Below are 20,122 nucleotides of genomic sequence, written 5' to 3'. Positions count from 1 at the left end.
CTGCATTCCATCAGCATTTTGTGTGTATCCCATACAGGGACTAAGGCTAGATTTTTTTTTCTTTGTGACTGTATATTTTTCTGAAATTATAGCCATATGTACTTTGTGCGGTGTGTTGTGTGCTTGTGGATATGTGTTTTGCACCTTAAGGCCCCAGAGAATCACTGTTTAGATTAGCTATGTTCATGTATGGTTGAATGATAAAATCTGAACAAACATAATGCTGATAATACACACAAATTAATATAGGACTGCCACCGTTTCAGTCTTATGAGATACAAGAGATACATGTTAAAGGATATACTTAGTTTTGGTTTGAATATCGGGATCTGATGACAAATACTTAAATATTTTACATTTCTTCAGATTTTTAAATTTATATTTTGGTAACGTGTTGGGGGGGAGGGGGGGGAATGAGTCCACTGGCAAATCAAGCAAACTAGAGGTATTGCCCATCTCTTTCTTTCTTTTTTCAGTCTTTTTATTGATTTTAAAGAAGTGTGTATACAAACAAGAGGAGAATATTTCTGGTATATATGTCAATAGCAGTACATACAGAAGGTAAAATAAACAATATCAGAATCACACATAGTGTTGATCTACAAAGTATGAACGATAAAAAATGTATAATCTTATCAATTTATAAAGAAAGGAAGGACTATTAGAAATTTTTATATAAAAGAAAAGAAAAAAAAACACTAGTAAACAGGAAAAAAAAAGGACTGGGCAGTCCAAGAGAAGAGAGACTCTCTGATCAAATCCTAGGTTCTGAAAAAATAACTGGGAGACAATCAGTACAAAACTCAAATCATCTGAAAATATTGAACAAAAGGTTGCCAGATTTCTTCAAATTTAAAGGAAGTATCCAATGTCCGACTTCTTATTTTCTCTAGACTTAAACAGGACGTGATAGAGGAAAGCCAATAAAAGGCAGCAGGAGGGTACGGGTCCTTCCATTTAAGTAAAATGGCTTTCCTAGCCAATAAGGTTGAAAAGGCCATCATCCGCTGAGCGAAAGCAGGAATGTATCCTGCTTCCGATGGAATAATCCCAAAAATAGCTGTAAATAAGTTTGGTTGTAAATCCAGATCCGCACTTTAGATAAGGTTTCAAAGACACCTTTTCAAAAATTCTCCAACTTTATGGAAGACCAGAGCATGTGAGTTAAAGTGGCCACCTGAGGATTACATCTATCACAAACAGGATTAATATTGGGAAAAATTCAGGCTAATTTATCCTTTGGCACATGTGCTCGATGCACTACCCCAGACTGTATCAAGGAATGACGGGCACAAATAGATGAAGTATTTACCAGATGGAAAATTTTACTCCATTGATGATTATCTGAAAGTAACTCTTGTAATTCCAATTCCCTGGCAGCTTTAATTTTTTCGTTAGATATCATTCATAAATTCAATAACCATTTATGAATTGTAGCTATTGATCCTTTTTGGAGTGTTTTAACCTGGAAGAGGAAATCTATTACATTAGATGGATAAGCGGAGGGATAATTTGGAAGCAAAGTACATAAAAAAGATTCTTAATTTGTAAATATCTAAAAAAGTGTACATTGGGGATAAATCAAATTTATCCGCTAGCTGAGTAAAAGACATTAAACAATCCCTTATATACAGTGCCCATCTCTAATTACGTTGGAGAAGGTGGCAATGAACTGCCTTCTTGAACCATCAAAATATTTCTGATGAAAATGCTCCCACAGTGAGTTTGAGTAGGAAATTGGGGGAATTAAATACAATGATGCTGAAGGGCTGGTGGTATGTTTCCAAATCATAATGTTGTGTGACTTGGAGATGATCTTGCTGCCCTTGTCTTCCTTGATGGGAGGTGAGATGAGTTTAAGAGGTGCTGTCCGTCAGAAGGTACACGTGCAGGTGCAGTAGGATGGTAGGAGGGTGTGGCTGTTCAGGATAATGGGTAGGATGCTTTGTAGAATCCAGAAAGTACCTTGTCTTGAATGGTATGACAAAAAATAGTGTGATGTGTAAGTATCACCCAATAACATGATCAATGATCGTTTCCATCACTTTGTAGATGACGGAGAACAGCTAGGGAAGTAATTGCATTGGATTTGTATTGCTGCCGAATTTCCACATTGTAGTGAGCTTCTTGAGAGTTGTTGGCACTGTATTCATCCAGGCAAATAGAGACAATTCCATTTGGTCCCTTACTTATCCTTGTAAATATTAGAAGAGCTTTTGGGTGTCAGTGGGTGAGTAGCTCATCCCAGTTTACCCAGCATCTGACCTGTAAGCAGTGAGTTAATTCAGAACTATTTAGTGATGCCAGAAACAGCCAGGTGTGAAAATGAAATTATTTCACTACTTCAACAAGTTAAGAATAACAAAGAATGAGAAGGTATTGACAATAATCTTGAATGTTGTAGTGAAAGTGAAAATTTAGAGGATACAGTGGTCAAAAGCATTGTATGAAAGTAGTCCATCATCTGCCCTAGGTGTCCGCACTGATTTTGTTCATTTACAGTCTATCAAAAATACAACAGTGTACGCTGAATGAATTCCTCTATCGATAACTATTAGGAACTAAGAGTTTTGTAGTAATGCAGTAGTATTGGTAGAGTTCTAATTTATTCTGTATTTAAGTACATACTTTGTAACTCAGTTAAATGGTAGCTTGTATTTTTTAAAAATGTCCATGAAACTTCAGCTAGGTGGGACTGCTGCTTAATTGGGCCAAGATGTGCTGGTCCCAGTTAACTGTAATCCACAGTAAATCAGGTAACTTCTGTAGAAAACAAAACAAAGAAATTCAGATTTTTTTGGGGTTCTGATGGAAGGCTATTAACCTATTTCTCTTAATTTAGGTGCCCAACATGTTGAATATTTCCAGCAATTGTTTTTATTTCATATTTATTGCATCAATTACATTTTTGGTTGTATTAAAAAGGTCTTAAATTCAGGCATTAAGTAGCTAGTTCAGTAAATCAGACCTGGACTCTATAATGGGAATTGTATACTAAAGGATTTCTCTTGCTGGCTGCAGAAGACGATGATGATGACTACGATGCAGACAATGAAGACATGGACTCAAAACTCATGCCACCTCCACCACCACCACCTCCATTAAGCAAAGATGAGGGTGGTTCACAGGAATCATGTGGTGAGTAGAAGTAAATAATTCCTTTAAAAGAGAGAGTAATGTTGGATGGTGGGGTGGAGATACATCTCCACCAAAGTAGGTGTAAGACACTTCTTCCCTCTGCTAGCCTGCAGGTCACCTTTGGGCAAGGTGTATCACCTGATTAGCCCCCCAATCAGGGTCACGTGAAACCATGGGAGCAAGTGGTGGATGGTCATATGAGCAACCGGTGCATATCACAAGTTCTGGTTTAGCAACCACTGACACCAGGCAGACAATCTCTGAAGAATATTGTTCATGGCTGGGGTCACCCATCTTGTAAAGGTGCTGCCCAGAAGAGGGCAATGGCAAGCCACTTCAGTAGAAAAATTTGCCAAGAACAATCACGGTTAAAGACTGTGATTGCCTACATCATACGATGCAGCACCAAATAATGATGATGATAAATCTAATGTAATCTAACTGACGCCATGAGATGCGAGGAACAATCAATCAATCAATGTAATGAAGGAAAAATAGGTAGGATGAGATTTTGAATTGGGTTCCATGACCATCTAAATTTCTTCAGTAATGTGAAACCAATGTGCATTATTTATAGTCAGTAATTAAAGAAGACCTTCCAAATAGCAATTTAACAAGTTCTATAACTGTGTGTAACCCTTCATCTAATTTACAGGAATTCTTGACAAATATGAATTCCCAGGACTGAATGCAGGATAATCCTTTTGAGATTGACTTTTTAAAAAAAATTAATGGGAAAAAAACATTTCTTCAACTTAGTATTGGTGTATATTAGCACTGTGATTGAAAATTGTCAATTGAAGGAGAGCACTGCATTGTGAACTGCCTACTGTAATAACACTGTGTTGTAGAATATCATTTGCTAATTTTTATCTTTTCTCCCCCTAGCAAATGGGGTAAATTCAGCAGTTCTCAGTTCCAGTACTGCCGGAGGATCTCGTGTTACTGATGGTCTTTTCCCTTGTCCAGTGGCTGATGAGAATGATGGGATCATTTTACCTTCCATAATTGCTCCTTCGTCGTCCTCGGAGAAGGTTGAGTTTAGTAGTTCCTCTGATTCAGAGTCTGAGACTGATCGGCATGATCCACGAATAAGGCAGAATGAATCTCAGAAGGAGGATAAGCTTACATTGCCACTGGCGGGAATCATGCAGCGTGATTCAACGAAGCAGTTGCCTAATGTCACTGAGCTCTTCCCAGAATTTCGACCAGGACAGGTGAAAAACTGTTCATTATGTTGTAAATTAAGTAGAAAATTTGAATTATATGTGTTGAAATACTTTGCTGCAGTATAGGGTCATTGGAGGAGAAAATTCCTCAGTTTGGGACTGTTGGGGAGCAATTCCTTAGTCTGAACTCATTACTGCTATGAATGTTTCCATATATCCACATAATAAATATACATAGCTCACTTTTGAAACACTAATAAAACTGGTATTTTACCTCAGAATCATGAAATATAGATTTATAAGAAGAGCATCACCTGGAATCTAATTAGCTATGTAGTTAAGCCAACACAAATTGATAAAGATCAAATTTGAAATTTTCTACATTTTATGACCATAAGTTAATTTAAACCTTGAGATAGTAATAATGAACACAAAATAAGAGCAGGAGTGGGCCACCAGGCTGCTCAAGCCTCTCCGACCAATCAATATAATCATGATTGATCTATGGTTGTCTGAACTCCACTTCTGTTCCAGTTCCCATAGTACACTATTCATTGATCTATTAAATATGTTTACACTTCCATCTTAAAATGTATCTAATGACATAGCCTCAACTATTGCAAGCAAAGAATTCCAGAGATTCAGTATCCTGTGAGAATAGGAACTTGCACAAACATCAGTTCTAAATGACTGGCCCCTTAGTATGTATCTATGCCTATGTTCATGACATTTCTGTTCATGAAAACATTTCATCATCTGCTTTGTCAAGGGCCCTTGGAATCCTGTAATTTTGAATAAAATCACCTCTCATTCTTTCAAATTCTGAGGAATACAGACCCAAACTGTCTTGTCTCTTGTTTGAACATTATTTCCACTCTAGGAATTAGGGTTTGGTGAATCATCTTTGGATTCCTGAAGTGGTACTTCATGCTATTTTACGTAGGGGGACGAAAACTGCATGGTATTTCAGGTGTGGCCTGCACAACTAAAATTTCCTTATTCTTAAATTCCAACTCCTTCACAATAATAACAAATATGTCATTTGCCTTGCTAACTACTTGTAGGATTGCCAGTTAACTATTTGTAATTCAAGCACTAGAACACATCTCTCTAAATTTTATTCCTTGCGGTCTCTCATCACTTAGTTCATTTGCGGTTTGTTTCCTCCTACCGAAGTGCATGACCTCACATTTCTCCTAACTCCCATTTGCAGATTCACAATCTATCTAAATTCTATTGGATAATCCCAATATTCTCTTCATAAAAAATATCCTTCCACCTTGTATTATGTTTGTTTTATTGGCAAAACTTGCGTTTTGTTTCCTCCAGGTGTTAATCTAAATAGTAAGTAATTGAGAGTTATCCCTGGGATACTCACTGGTTGCATCATTCCAACCTGAAAAGACCCCACTCATTCTAATTCATTTTTGTGACAATTTTCAATCCATGCTAACACAGTTACTCTAGTACCTTAGGCTCTTAATTTACCAGCCTGTTATGTGGCACATTGTCAAATCCCTTTTTGAAATCTAGATACACAACATCTATAAATTCCCTTCTATCAAATCTCCCTGTCACATCTTCAAGGAATTCAACCATATATGTGAAATATAATTTACCTTTCATAAAGCCATTCAGCTTTCCTTTATGATTAGTTAGTTCCATTTAACATCAGAGAATATATACAATATACAGCCTGAAATTCTTGTTCTTTGCAGATGTCCGCGAAAACAGGGTACCCCAAAGAATGAGTGACGGTAGAAACGTTAGAACCCCAAAGCCCTCCCTCACACACACACGAGCAACAACAAAGCATCAACCCTCCCCCTCCCCCATTTATTTCAGCAAAAAAAAAGCATCAGCACCCCCCACCCACCAAGCAAGCTTTAACAAAGCCTTCAAGAAAGACCATTATCTGTGGAACAACAAAAACTAATCATTCACCCAACAATTCAACATCCCTCCCCCCTCCCTCCCCCCCTCTCTCTCTCTCACTCACTCTCACACACACACACACACACACACACACACACACACACACACACACACACACACACACACACACACACACATGTGTCACACAGCAAGAGGGGAGACTAACAAGATAAAAATAAACAACTTGCTGATTTATGGTTTTGAAGACTGCCAGGTCGATTTTTTTCCCTTGAGTTCACTGACTCAAGAATTGACAACAAATACTCCCCCACAGAGAGAGTGATCTGAGTACAAAGTCCTCCGACAACTGATCCACTATTCCCCGTAATTTTTCATCTGCAACACTAAAGTATACTACTAATTTCGACAATTTAATGAGCATTTTCTGTTCAAGTAGCTGATGGTCACATCAGATATGATAGACTAACTCTTCTGAACTTCGGAAATGCAGCATTTACTCACTGTGTGCTGCCTTTCCTACACTGGGAACCCCTGCTTGCACGAGCTATGGGAGACTCATCTCTTACACTGCCACTACCTTGGAAGAAGCGCCGACAGTGAGGGAGAAGGGCCGGCGTCTTGGTGAGGCTGAGACGGGTTACAAATCGGCTGCTGCTCCCTAGCATACTCTTGGTTAACGTTCAGTTCCTGGACAATAATCTGTGCAAACTGAGAGCCAGAATCTCCTGTCAGATGGAAGGAAAGGAACGCAACGTTTTGTGCTCCGTGGAGACCTGGCTGATGGAGGAGATATCGGATCATGCGATTGAGCCCTTTGGGTTCTCCCTGTTCCAGGTGAATGGGTGTAAAAATCTCTCTGGGAAGAGTAAAGGAGCAAGGGTATGCTTCATGGTCAACAATACCTGGTGCAACCTCCAGAATGTGCATCCACGCAAATGCTTTTGTTCCCCAAACCTGGAATACCTGGTGCTGCTGTGCAGACCTCACTGGCTGCCTAAGGAGTTCATGGCTGTTATCATCACAGTGGTGTACATTCCTCTGCAGGCTGATACTCACCTGGCTCTCAAGGAACTGTACGAGACCATCCACAGACTGGTCTGCACACCCAGAGGCCGCCTTCATTGTCGCCAGTGACTTTAATTGAGCGTCACTGATGAAAATCCGAAGTTTTGTGTGCACCTGTGGAGATAAAACACTTAACCACTGTTACACTCCCTTCCACAATGCTTACAAAGCTCTCCTTCACCCAGCATTTGGAAAATAAGATCACTCTTCGAGCCTGCTTTTGCTGACATACAGGCAGAAGCTGAAAGAAGAGGCAGACATAGTTAAAACTGTCCACTGTTGGTCTGACCAATCAGCCTTCATGCTGCAGGACTGCTTCAATGACGTTGACTGAAATGTCTTCCATGATGAAGATGTCTTTGAGTTCATGGATGGAGTCACTTGCTTCATCCGGAAGTGCATCGACGATGTTGTTCCTCAGAAGTCGGTCAGGGTCTTCCTGAACCAGAAACCCTGGATCAATAATTCCGTGCGAGCAGCACTTACCACGTGACATAGAGCTTACATTGCTGGTAATCAGCAGGAGCTCCAGAAAAGCAGCTACAATCTGCGCAATGCTATCAAGGCTGCAAAACAACAATACAGGGACAAGACTGAGTCAAGATTCACAATGAATATCACACGTGACTTGTGGCGAGGGTTACATACCATCGCAGACTTCAAAACTAAACATACTGGTGCCGCCAACATCGCTGCCTGTCTCCCAGATGAACTGAATCGCTTTTATGCTCAGTTCAATGTCTCTTAACTCTGAGCCTCCGAGGAAAGCCACCGCTACAACCTGCTATCTGGTCATCTCTGAGGCTGAGGTACGCAGATGTTTCCAACAAGTGGACAGTCACAAGGCTGCAGGACCGGATGACATCCCAGGGTGAGTACTCAGGATGTGCGCAGCACAACTGGCAGGTGTGTTTACTGACATTTTTAATCTCCTTCTCCCAATGTAGAGTGGCTTTCTGCTTCAAATTATCCACCATTGTCCCTTTACCAAAAAAAAAGACCAAGGTAACATGCCTTAGTGACTGGCGTCCTGTCGCACTCACCTCAATAATAGGCAAATGCTTTGAGAGGCTAGTCAAGGACTACATCTGCAGCTTGCTACCACCCACACTGGACCCCCTACAATTCACCTACAGACACAGAGGATGCAATAGCCACTGCTCTACACATCTGGAGAAGAAGGATACTTATGTGAGAATGCTATTCTTGGACTACAGTTCAGCATTCAACACCATAGTTCTATCCAGGCTCGACAGGAAGCTCAGAGACCTCGGCCTTGACCCTGCCTCGTGCAGCTGGATCCTGGACCTCCTGTCACATCGCCAGCAGGTGGTAAGAGTGGGCTCCCTCACCTCCACCCCTCTGACTTTCAACACAGGAGCCCTCAGGAATGTGTACTAAGTCCCCTCCTTTACTCCCTGTATACCTATGACTGTGTCAGCACCCACAGCTCTAATTTGCTAATCAAATTTGCCAACGATACTACATTGATTGGCCTAATCTCAAACAATACAAGGTGGCCTACAGGGAAGAAGTCATCTCTCTGTCACAGTGGTGTCAAGAAAACAACCTCTCCCTCAGTGTCGCAAACACAAAGGAGCTGGTTGTGGATTACAGGAGGAATGGAGACGGGCTAACCCCTATCGATATCAATGGATCTGGGGTGGAGAAGGTAAACAGCTTTAAGTTCCTCGGCATCCACATCACTGAGGACCTCATGTCATCTATACACACCAGCTATGTGGTGAAAAATGCACAACAGTGCCTCTTTCACCTCAGACGGTTGAGGAAGTTTGGTATGGTCCCCGAAATCCTAAGAACTTTATACGGGCACAACTGGGAGCTTTCTGACTGGCTGCATCACTGCCAGGTATGGGAACTGTACCTCCCTTAATTGCAGGACTCTGCAGAGAGTGGTGCAGACAGCCCAGTGCATCTGTAGATGTGAACTTACCATGATTCAGGACGTTTACAAAGACAGGTGTGTAAAAAGGATCATTGGGGACCCGGGTCACCTCAACCACAAAGTGTTCCAGCTGCTACCATCTGGGACAGGCTCCAGGACAGCTTCTTCCACCAGGCCATCAGACTGATTAACTCACACTGATCTGAGTATATTTCTATGTTACATTGACTTTCCTATTTATTATAAATTACTATGATTGCACATTTAGAGGAAGACATAATGTAAAGATTTGTATTTCCTCAGGTATATGAAGGATGTAAGAAATAAAGTCAATTCAGTTCAATTCAATTCACTTCATTTGCATAGAATTCATTCACTGGCACAGAAGCGGCTCATCCCCAGGGCCACAAAACCTTGGACCCTGAAGGCACGCTTGTCTTCTCGTCCCCATCTTTGGTACATCGATCAATGGCTGGTCAGTGAGCTGCGAGAGTGAGAACCAAAGTTTGAATGCAGCTGTAGGTCAGTGTCTCTGACAGAACTCCATCCATCTTTAAAAGGAGAAAAAAGACATTGAAGGTAGAAATTATGCTGTTTCTACAGATGAGCTCAAAGAAGCCGCTGTCTAGCAACATCATAACTCTCCTTTTATTAACTCTAGCATCTTTCCAAAAAAAGGGTGTCAAGCTGTCTGGTTAATAGTTCTCTGCTTTCTGTCTTCCTCCCTTTTTGTGCAAGAAAGTCTCATTGGCTGCTTTCAAATGTTCTGATACCAACCTATAATTCAGTGAAGTTTGAAAATTTTTAACCAATGTGTCATCCAGATTTCCAATCACTTCCTTTAAAACACTTAGTTGCAGGCAGTCAGCCCTAGTGATCGCCTTGTTTTTAGCCCAGTGAACTTCTCTAATACTTTATCTTTTCTGTTTAGTCCTCTGTGTCATTTGAAATTAGTTCATTTGTTATCTGAGAAATATTTGCAGTGTTCTTCTATTTGTATTGATATAAAGGTGAAGTTGCTAAGATGGACTGAGAAAATAAGCTAAGCTTATTTATAAGCTGAATTGTTGCACATGTGCAAATAGCTCATCCACAACACTTAATGGAAATTTATCTTAATTAGAAAGAGTGATTCCATGAGAATGTGGCGTGTCTGTGATGAACAAAGGTCGAGGATAATAAATTGAAAACAGGGGAATACAAAGTGGCAAGAACCTAGCAGACAGTGGCATTCACCTTCAAATTGCATCTGGAATCCTGTCGTCACCACCTCCTAAGGGATCTTTAACCACAAGATCTCTTGTTAATCTTTCATTATTACTCATGTGGAATTAATATCCATTAATATTTTGAAATAAGGAAGAAATCACTAGGACACTGTAAATTAATGGTCCCTGATTATATATTTAACTGCACAGCTTATGGTTTCAATCACAGAGAATGCTGACTGCGTTCATTCTGACTAATGCCAGGTGAAATTTGCTTACATATTCATAAGTGCTGATTGGGTCACAACTTTTCAACATAAAATTCATTTGGATTTCTTAATGTCAGTTTCTGAATATAGGGGGAAAAAACATTTTTCAGGTGTTGCATCTTTTTACTTCCAATTATGCCGGTTAGTGGAACTTAACTTTTGCTTTCTCATTTAAATATATCACAGCAAATGTATGTGGCAAATCTTCCTAGATTTTGTCTGTTGCCTATGGCCCTTGTCTGCATTGACATGGTTGGGTACTTTGGATCAATTTAACTGGCATTTTGTATCTTTAGGTTGGAGTGTGAAATATGAGTGATGATTAGCCACTGCTGAATGATTTCTTTTACTCCACTGTAATCCTACGGAATTCTCTCAAGGCTGCTGTGCAGTCTCGGGTTGGAGAGTTGTGAGAAGCCAGGTGGATTTATAGTGGACTGGGTGCGGGCCAGGATTTGATTTGCTGAATACTGTGGCATTTTTTCAGTGACTTAGATTGGCAATTCATCTATTTTTTTCACCTATTTTTTGTACATTCAACACCTGAACCTCATTTGTCATTGTTGTGGCTCAACGATTTGTATTAGTGAGGTTTTACAACTGCTCACTCGTTCATATATGGGAACATAATGTTTCTCCAATGGATTATGCAGAGAAGTTTCAGTACTTTAGTCCAACTTCTGACAGCTTTTAAGATTTTTTTTCCGGTTTTTTTCTAGTGTTAATTGGGATATATAATCAAGATTGCTTTGCTTAACTTTGCAGGTGTTACGTTTTTTACGCCTGTTTGGACCTGGAAAGAATATTCCATCAGTCTGGCGGAGTGCTCGGAGGAAAAGGAAGAAGAAACACCGTGACCCACAGCCTGAGGCTCCGGCGCAGGAGGGAGATGGAGAAGAGGCAGCAAAGGAACCAAAATCTGGCTGGGAATATCACTATGCTGCCCCACCACCACCTGAGCAGTGCTTGTCTGATGATGAAGTATGTAATATTAATGATAAATAAATGCTATCATTTGGGAAACTATATTTTGAAACCTTCAATATAGTATGTGTCTATACTTGTACAATATTACAAAATCAACATATCAAATTCAAATCTGAATTGGATAAAAAAAATACCTTTTTGTGAAACATCACACATAGTTCTGTGCGATCATTGATATAGAAAACATTTTAACAATTCCATCCATCCTATCCTAAGTTACTTTATGCCTCTGAGATAAATAAATTCCAGAACAATGCAGCTCTCATACCAACAAATACCAGCCAATTACCACATGATAGCTCATAGGAATTTATATACTTGTACCTTGTTTTCAGCTTGAGGATATTCCAAAGTACATCACAGCATGAGAAATGGTGATGTAATCGATAGCTTAATACACTGTAGTAGTATTTTCTGAGCTATTGATGTTGGATGAGAGAGCAAGCAGTTATTCTGAGCATTTGTGTAAAATGACACTTCTGACAATATTGCACTTGCTCAGCTAGGTAAATGAATATTACTCGAGTTTGCTGTATGAATAAGCCAACAGTTTCCTAATTTATTTGACTTAGATTATCGATATAACATAAAAATTACAGGTTTGGTTATGGTAGATTTATTTTCCTTTCTTTTTCCTCATTCTTCCATGAGGGAAGCAAGAGCAATTGGTTTGTTTCAATATCCAAAGCAAATGCAGACTTCAGTACAACCAATTTGCGCAGCTTCGTAAGATGGTACAAATATCTTTCAATTCTTACATTTTGTGAGCCTGCCCAATATTAAAGATAAAACATCAAGGTTGAATTTTTTTTCTCATTTCCATTATTTATTCTTGCATTTTATTTTATTCTAGCAGTTTGAAAGAATAAAGTATAATTTACATGTGACAGCATGCTTGCCTTAATCAGATGGGATAGGGAGTATAAAAATTGGCAAGAAATATTGAAGCTGTACAGAACTTTGATTAGACCACATTTGGAATACTGTGTGTACTTCTGGATGTTACACTACAGGGAAGATGTGGGGGTTTTGAGTGAGTACTAAAATAGTTCATCAAGATGTTGCCTAAATTAGAGTGTAATTTTCATAAGGAAGGTTTGGGCAAACTTGGGTTGTTTATTCTTCGGCATCAGGCTGAGAGACAACCTGATAGTAGCTTGTAAAATTATGAGATGTAGATGGGGTAGATCATCAAGGTCTTTTTTCCCCAGAGTGGAAATGTCAAATACGAGAGGGCATAACCTTAAGGTTTAATGGGGGGGGTGGGGGGATGTTTAAATGAGGTTTACAAGGCATGATAGCATAGTGGTTAGCACAATCGCTTTACAGAGCCAGTGATCACTAATTGGGGTGTGATTCCTGCCACTGTCTGTAAGGGGTTAATACATTCTCTCTGACTGCATGGTGCTCCAGTTTCCACCCACATACCAAGGATATATAGGTTAGGGTTAGTAGGTTCCAGGCATCAGAAAAGTAGCAACACTTGCAGGCTACCCCAGCATGCTATTCAGTTGGTGCAAGACAACACATTTCACTGTATATTTTGAAAAGTAGTGAGAAACAAAGCTGATCTCTAAAGATTTTATGTAGATAGTGACAGGTGCAGGGAGGGAGCAGAAGTGGTTGCTGGAGACTATTTTGCTTGTTGCTTGGGTGAAGTTAATGGAGGTAGTTCCATGATAATGATAATGTTAAGTTCTTTACATTTAGATAAGGTGACAGGAGATAGGCTTATTGTAGAAGGAAGAATCTTGGCAGTCACATTTACTCTTTTGTCACGGAATTGAGGTCGATTTTATCGGACTGAGTGTTGGTATGAACAAGCCACATTCTTCAGCTACTAAGTCCAAGTAATAGTGTTCCCACACTCCTGTTCAGTTACGAATTCTAAATGAATATTGCTGGAGAGGGATACACCAAAGCATTGGGATTACATTGACTTTGATCAAGCCTAAGCAAAAGAAAAGTTAAGTTCAGGTGCTGTTTGAGTAAGTGCACTTTAACTCAAGTAGCACCTGAGTGCATGTACGATGTAAGAATTTGTACAAAGAAATTTAGGGGAGCATGGTTGTGAATTCAGAGGCAGGAAAAATGAGAATTAGAAATTGAGATTGAAATCACAGAGTAATGATATCGTTCAGTACAGAAGCGAATGAAGGAATAGAATGAGGGTTTTTGTTTTGAAGATTTTATTTGGGGCAGGAGAGTGAATTTCACTCAAAAAAAGTGTAAAGTGCTTGAAGGAACATGTTCTGATAATACTTTGGAAATATAATCTTTAACGTCATTTATTAATTCAGAATTACTTATAAAGCCATCTTTTGTTATAAACTTTCAGATTACAATGATGGCCCCTATTGAGTCCAAATTCTCTCAATCCACTGGTGATACTGATAATATAATGGACATGAGACCAAAAGTTGCAGAATGGCGCTATGGACCTGCACAACTCTGGTATGATATGCTGGGTGTGCCAGAGGATGGGGAAGGATTTGATTATGGCTTCAAATTGAAGCAAATAACAGAGCAAGAAGATATGCTGGAGGAAAAAATAACCTGCCAAGTAGAGGTACAGATACAGGTAAGTAATGCAGAAAAATGGTAAAAAGAAGTGAATTCTATCCATCATTTAATTTTGGATCATTGTCAAAACATGTTTATTTTATAATCTTTTGTCATTATGATTTTAATAATTACTATATCAATTTGATTTTTAAAACTTCACAAGTATAATTATAGGCTGTAGCTGTTTAATCTGGATCACAAGCTGCTTTAAGTGAAAGTACATTGATGATTCAATAAACTGATGCTCATTTGTTCACAACTGTCATGCTTTCCATTTTGTATATTTTAGTATACTCGTTGTGACTTTTGTCATCATCAGCCATTCCCTATTTTTATGTTACAGTCAACCTCGACCCCTAAATTGTTTATGTTTTTATATTCCTTGTGTGCTCCCTCAATCAGGGCTTGAGCTTCTTTACCTGCACTTCCAAGCCTTCCTGTGAGTGAGGTTGTTCATAACCCAACTCCCTTCTCTTTCTCCTAGATACACTTGCCTCTCATTTTGAGTCCCACTTCCAGACACTTGAGCACAGAACTTGTAATGACATCCTTGTACAGCACTTAGGAAATGTGCATATTGAGAGATAGCAACTTTTGACCAAGATCTATTTGTTATCTCAAAGAAATGTCAGAACAGCAAGGGGCTTCTCCATCTTTCTTGGCCAATATTTATCTGTCAATCAATACCCCAAGCAGTAAAGGAATACATCATCTGACATTTAGAATATTGCAAAACAGCTGTCACTTTTACTGTATTGTTGAAGTCATTCTCTTCATCCAGCATGTAAGATTTTGTTTTATTTCTCATCCTGCAATCCTCTTCATTGGACAGTGATTTTATAGATGTATGTATATGTGTGGTACTGTGCAAAAGTCTTAAGCACCCCAGATTTTAATATAAATTTCATTTTTCTCTTCTGCACTAGTGTGTAAGTCAAAAAGAACACATTTTAGATTTGCAAACCTCCATTTTCCAAAAAAATTAAATGTTACAAGAGCTTTTTTTATATTTTGTTGAAGAAAGCAACATATTAAGTAATCGACTACTTTTTATATAAAAACTTGATTACTTTGTTGGTATTTACCCAGTTGCATGATAACAACCAGGTGCAAATGACAAATAACATAGTGAGTTGCATGAACTAAAACAATTAACTGAAACAGAAACAGGTGTAGGAGGAATCAAACTGGGTGAAATACACCAAATTGAAAGGTGAGGGTGTAGCAGTTGTGACAGTTTAAGCTTCAAATCATTAATTCTTACATATTGGCAAGAGTGAGCATACCAGTAAGACACAAGGTGGTCATCCTGCATCAGCGAGGTTCCTCAAAGCAAAAATTTTGCTGTAGACGGGAGTTTCAAGATGTGCTGAATAAGCTCTTTGAAAAGAAAAATACAAAGAAATGAGTAAGGCTGAGGACCAAAAACATAGTGTCAGCCACGGAAACTAAGCGCAGCAGATGAGAGATACATTAAACTGATATCCCTTCTACATTGGAAGAAGTCAAGTACTGCTATCAACTTTGAACTCAGAGAAACCACTGCAACCCAAGTACACCCCTCTATAGTCCGGAAAAGTCTTGTTAGAAGTGGTCTTCATGGAATAGTTGCTGCGAAAAAGCTATTCTTCCAAAATGGAAAAGAAGCAGGAGACTCACCTATGCACAAAAACACAAGAACAGGAGTGCTGAACAATGGCAACAAGAGCTCTGGACTGACTGTCAACATTTGAAAAATTTTGCTCAAGCAGGAGGCAGTTTGTCCATTGAAGAGCTGGAAAGCGCTACATGGATGAGTGTCTGCAGCCAACTGTGAAGCACGGTGGAAGTTCTCTGCAGGTTTGGGGCTTCATTTCTGCAAATGGAGTTGGTGATCTAATTAGAATTAATGGAATTCTTGATGCTGAGAAATAGAAGCGGATTCTCATCCATCATGCAGAACTATCAGGGAGGCGTCTAATCGGTCCTAACTTCATTCTGCAGCACGACAGAGACCACAAACAAATGACCAAGGTAATGAAGAACTACCTTCAACAAAAAGAAGAACAAGGAATTCTGCAACAGATGGTATGGCCTTCACAGAGCCCGGATCTCAACATCATCAAGGCTATCTGACATTACCTGGAGAGACAGAATCAAGCGAGTATCCAAATCGGCAGACGAACTGTGGCAAGTTCTCTAAGAGGCTTGGATGACCTACCAGCTGATTTTCATATAAAACTGCATGACAGTGTACTAAAGGGAACTGATGCAGTTTTAAAGGCAAAGGGGGATCTCACTAAATATTTGATTTAATATTTTACTGTTTACTGCTCTTTGTAGTAAATTGTTGATATTTAGAAACATTTCTTTATTTTTGAAAGCATCTTTTTACATGTGCCTAAGACTTTTGCCTTATACTCCATGTATATGTATATGTGTATATGTATGTAATATATGTATTCAAAGTAAATTTTATATATATATATAATATAGTGTGTGTGTGTGTGTGTGTGTGTGTGTGTGTGTTACCTTATACAACCCAGAGATTCATTTTCTTGTGAGCACACTCGATAAGTCTATAATAGAATAATTACTATAACTGAATTAACGAAAGATTGCACCAACTTGGGTGTTTAACCAGTGTGCAAATAAACAACATACTGCAAATACAAAAATAAATAATAAACAAACAAATGTCAAGAACATGTGATAGAGTCCCTGAAAGTGAGTCCGTGGGTTGTAGAAACATATCAATGATGAGGTAAGTGAAGTTGAGTAAAGTTATCCTCTTTGGTTCAAGATGGCTAGTGGTGTGTCCTGATGGCAGCAGTGTAAAGAGAGTATGTCCTGGGTGTTGGGGGGCTTTTGATGATGGATGCTGCTTTCCTGTGACAACACTTAGTATAAATGTGCTCAATGGTGGTGGTGGTGGCTTTGCCAATGATGGACTGGGCTGTATCCATTACTTTTTGTAGAATTTTTCATTCAAGGGTATTTGGTTTTGCCATACCAGCCTGTGATGCAACCAGTCAATATAATCTTTAGTACACATGTATAGAGGTTTGTTAAAGTTTAGATTTCCTGTTGAATCTACACAAACTCCTAAGGAAGTAGAAGCACTGCTGTGCTTTCCTTGTAATTGCACTTGCACGCTGGGCCAGACAGGTCCTCTGAAATAAAAATGAGGAATTTAAAGTTGCTGACCCTCTCCACCTCTGATCCTCCAATGAGGACTGATTGTGGACCACTGGTTTCCTTCTCCTGAAGTCAACTAATCAGCTTCTTGGTCTTGTTAACATTGAGTAAGAGGTTACTGTTCTGGGACCACTCCGCCAGATTTTCAGTCTCCTGTTCTGGGACCACTCCGCCAGATTTTCAGTCTCCCTCCTATTTGCTGATTTGTCACCACCTTTAATTCGGCCTATGACAATGGTGTCATCAGCAAACCTGAATATGGCACTGGAAACTATTATTTAGATATATTGTGATTATTTCTGTTGGATCACATCAGTTTTCCTTGGTAATAGCACTAGAAAAACATGCCTTCAAGATCCCTGCTGGGCTGTAAATTTACGGCAGTAGAGGAGTAGCTGCTGATGATCTTTTGAATGATTTGATATTTCAAAGCTAAATCTATTGTTTAGTTCATTAAGTTTTTCACAGATCATATAAAAGCAGAGGATTGTCTTTGTAAGCATAGGCTTAAAATTAATTGGTCACTTATCTGTGTTGCAGGATTCACAGAAATCAAGCAAACACAATGCATTTTAAATATTTATTAACCATAAGATGATTCATAATGAATTATTATGTTGTTACTATAATTCTGTGGTAGCACCTTTTTGCATGGAATACTGTAATTGATATTGCTGAAATTTGTACATTATGGTCATAGGAGCCTTCTGAAGAGTTGGATAAGTTGGCAGATGAGAAGTTTGAAGATGAAATGGAGGCACTTCTGGATGAGCACTTTCTAATGGTCACTCAGCTGCCCTGGGAAGAGGACATTATTTGGAATGGAGAGGATGTCAAGCATAAGACTACAAAATCCCAGCGAGCTAGCCTGGCAGGCTGGCTGCCATCGAGCATGACTCGAAATGCCACTGCATACAATGCGCAACAAGGTAAGAATTCTGCCCCAGTCTGAAAATTTTATGGCAGTGAAGTCAACTTATCAGTGAATACTGAATTAACAGAATGCAATGGATCTTGTTTCCTTTCCTTTTAAATTTCACTGTTGCATTGCAAATATAAATATTCACATTAAGCTCAATAACCAGGACTCAATTCATAACAAAACTACATTCACTCAGTGGCCACCTAATAAAGTGACCACTGAGTGTATATTTGTGGTCTTCTGTTGCTGTAGCCATCCACTTCAAGGTTCGACGTGCTGTGTTTTGGAGATGCTACCACTATTGTCATGCTAGTTATTTGAGTTGCTGTCGCCTCCTGACAGCTTGAGCCAATCTGGCCATTCTCTTCAGACCCCTCTCAATAACAAAGGCATTTTCATCCACAGAGCTGTCACCTATTGGATTTTTTTAATGTTTAAACCATTCATTATTTACTCTCAAGACTTATGTGTGAAAATCCCAGTAGATTAGCAGTTTCTGAGATACTCAAACCATTCCATCTGGCACCAACCATCATTCCATAGTCAAATCAGTTAGATTACACTATTCCCCATTCTGATGTTTTGTCTAAACAACAGCTGAACTTCTTGAGCATGTCTGTATGCTTTTATGCATTGAGTTGCTGCCACATAATATTTGCATTATCAGAAAGGTAGGTGTACAAGTGTACCTAATAAAGTGGCCACTAAGTATAAACCAGCATTGTTGATGGAACACGAGGAAATTTGCAGATGCTGGAAATTCAAGCAACACACACAAAATGCTGGTGGAACGCAGCAGGCCAGGTAGCATCTATAGGAAGAAGCACTGTCGACATTTCGGGCTGAGACTCTTTCAGGACTAACTGAAAGAAAAGATAGTGAGAGATTTGAAAGTAGGAGGGGGTGGGGGAAATGCGAAATGATAGAAGACTGGAGTGGGTGGGGTGAAGCTGAGAGCCAGAAAGGTGATTGGCAAAAGGGATACAGAGCTGGAGAAGGGAAGGATCATGGGACGGGAGGCCTAGGGAGAAAGAAAGGGGGAGGGGAGCACCACAGGGAGATGGAGAACAGGCAGAGTGATGGGCAGAGAGAGGAAAAAAAGGGGGAGGAGGAAAAATAAATAAATCAGGGATGGGGTAAGAAGGGGCATTAACAAAAGTTAGAGAAGTCAATGTTCATGCTATCAGGTTGGAGGCTACCCAGACAGTATATAAGGTGTTGTTCCTCCAACCTGAGTGTGGCTTCATCTTGACAGTAGAGGAGACCATGGATAGACATATCAGAATGGGACATGGAATTAAAATGTGTGGCCACAGGGAGATCCTGCTTTCTCTGGCGGACAGAGCGTAGGTGTTCAATGAAACGGTCGATGGAATATTATTTTCCTTTTAGTTAATTGGTGGGTATATACTTTCAATGTTTACATTTCTGGAAATTGTTTACCTTCCAATATCATTTCATGCAATTTCATTTTTTTAAGGGCTCAATCGTGGTGGCACTTGGTTGTCGAATCCTGTGCCTCCTACTCCAGTGCAGAAAACGACAATACCAGGCCCTCCAATCCCAGCTAAAGGGAAGGACAAGCATGCACCAGAGCAGCACGGTACACCATCTCAGCAAATAGTATATGTGTTTTAATGGGGAATGAGAAGATCATTGACTAGAATTCTGCATGATTCACAGTGAAAGCAGCAGAACAAGGCAGAGTACTTGTAGAATGAGGCTGGGGATTAAGAGTTATCATTGGGAGGAATTGAGTATGGGATGTAAGTTAATACTTGAAATATATGGTGATGATGCATTGTGTAACTGGGGATTAA

At 39.5% G+C, this 20,122-nt stretch overlaps 1 protein-coding gene across 5 annotated transcripts in view; it reads left to right on the top strand.

Moving 5' to 3' along the window:
- The window catches only part of taf1 (TAF1 RNA polymerase II, TATA box binding protein (TBP)-associated factor), a 128,505-nt gene that overhangs the window by 22,995 nt on the left and 85,388 nt on the right, over nt 1–20,122 (top strand). For 4 of the 5 annotated variants that reach the window (XM_059977060.1, XM_059977057.1, XM_059977059.1 and 1 more), the window contains 6 exons: nt 3,022–3,138; nt 4,027–4,355; nt 11,417–11,632; nt 13,977–14,219; nt 18,081–18,309; nt 19,783–19,905. In XM_059977060.1, coding sequence (XP_059833043.1) covers nt 3,022–3,138; nt 4,027–4,355; nt 11,417–11,632; nt 13,977–14,219; nt 18,081–18,309; nt 19,783–19,905 — 1,257 coding nt within the window. Of the gene's footprint in view, nt 1–3,021; nt 3,139–4,026; nt 4,356–7,585; nt 8,140–11,416; nt 11,633–13,976; nt 14,220–18,080; nt 18,310–19,782; nt 19,906–20,122 lie in introns of those variants that run through there. The other variant, XM_059977062.1, reaches the window with a different exon arrangement.

Source organism: Hypanus sabinus, chromosome 8, assembly GCF_030144855.1.
Source record: "Hypanus sabinus isolate sHypSab1 chromosome 8, sHypSab1.hap1, whole genome shotgun sequence".
NCBI classification, from domain to species: Eukaryota; Metazoa; Chordata; class Chondrichthyes; order Myliobatiformes; family Dasyatidae; genus Hypanus; species Hypanus sabinus.
The sequence above is the reverse complement of the archived record's forward strand: the minus strand, read 5'-3'. Positions and strand labels throughout refer to the sequence as shown.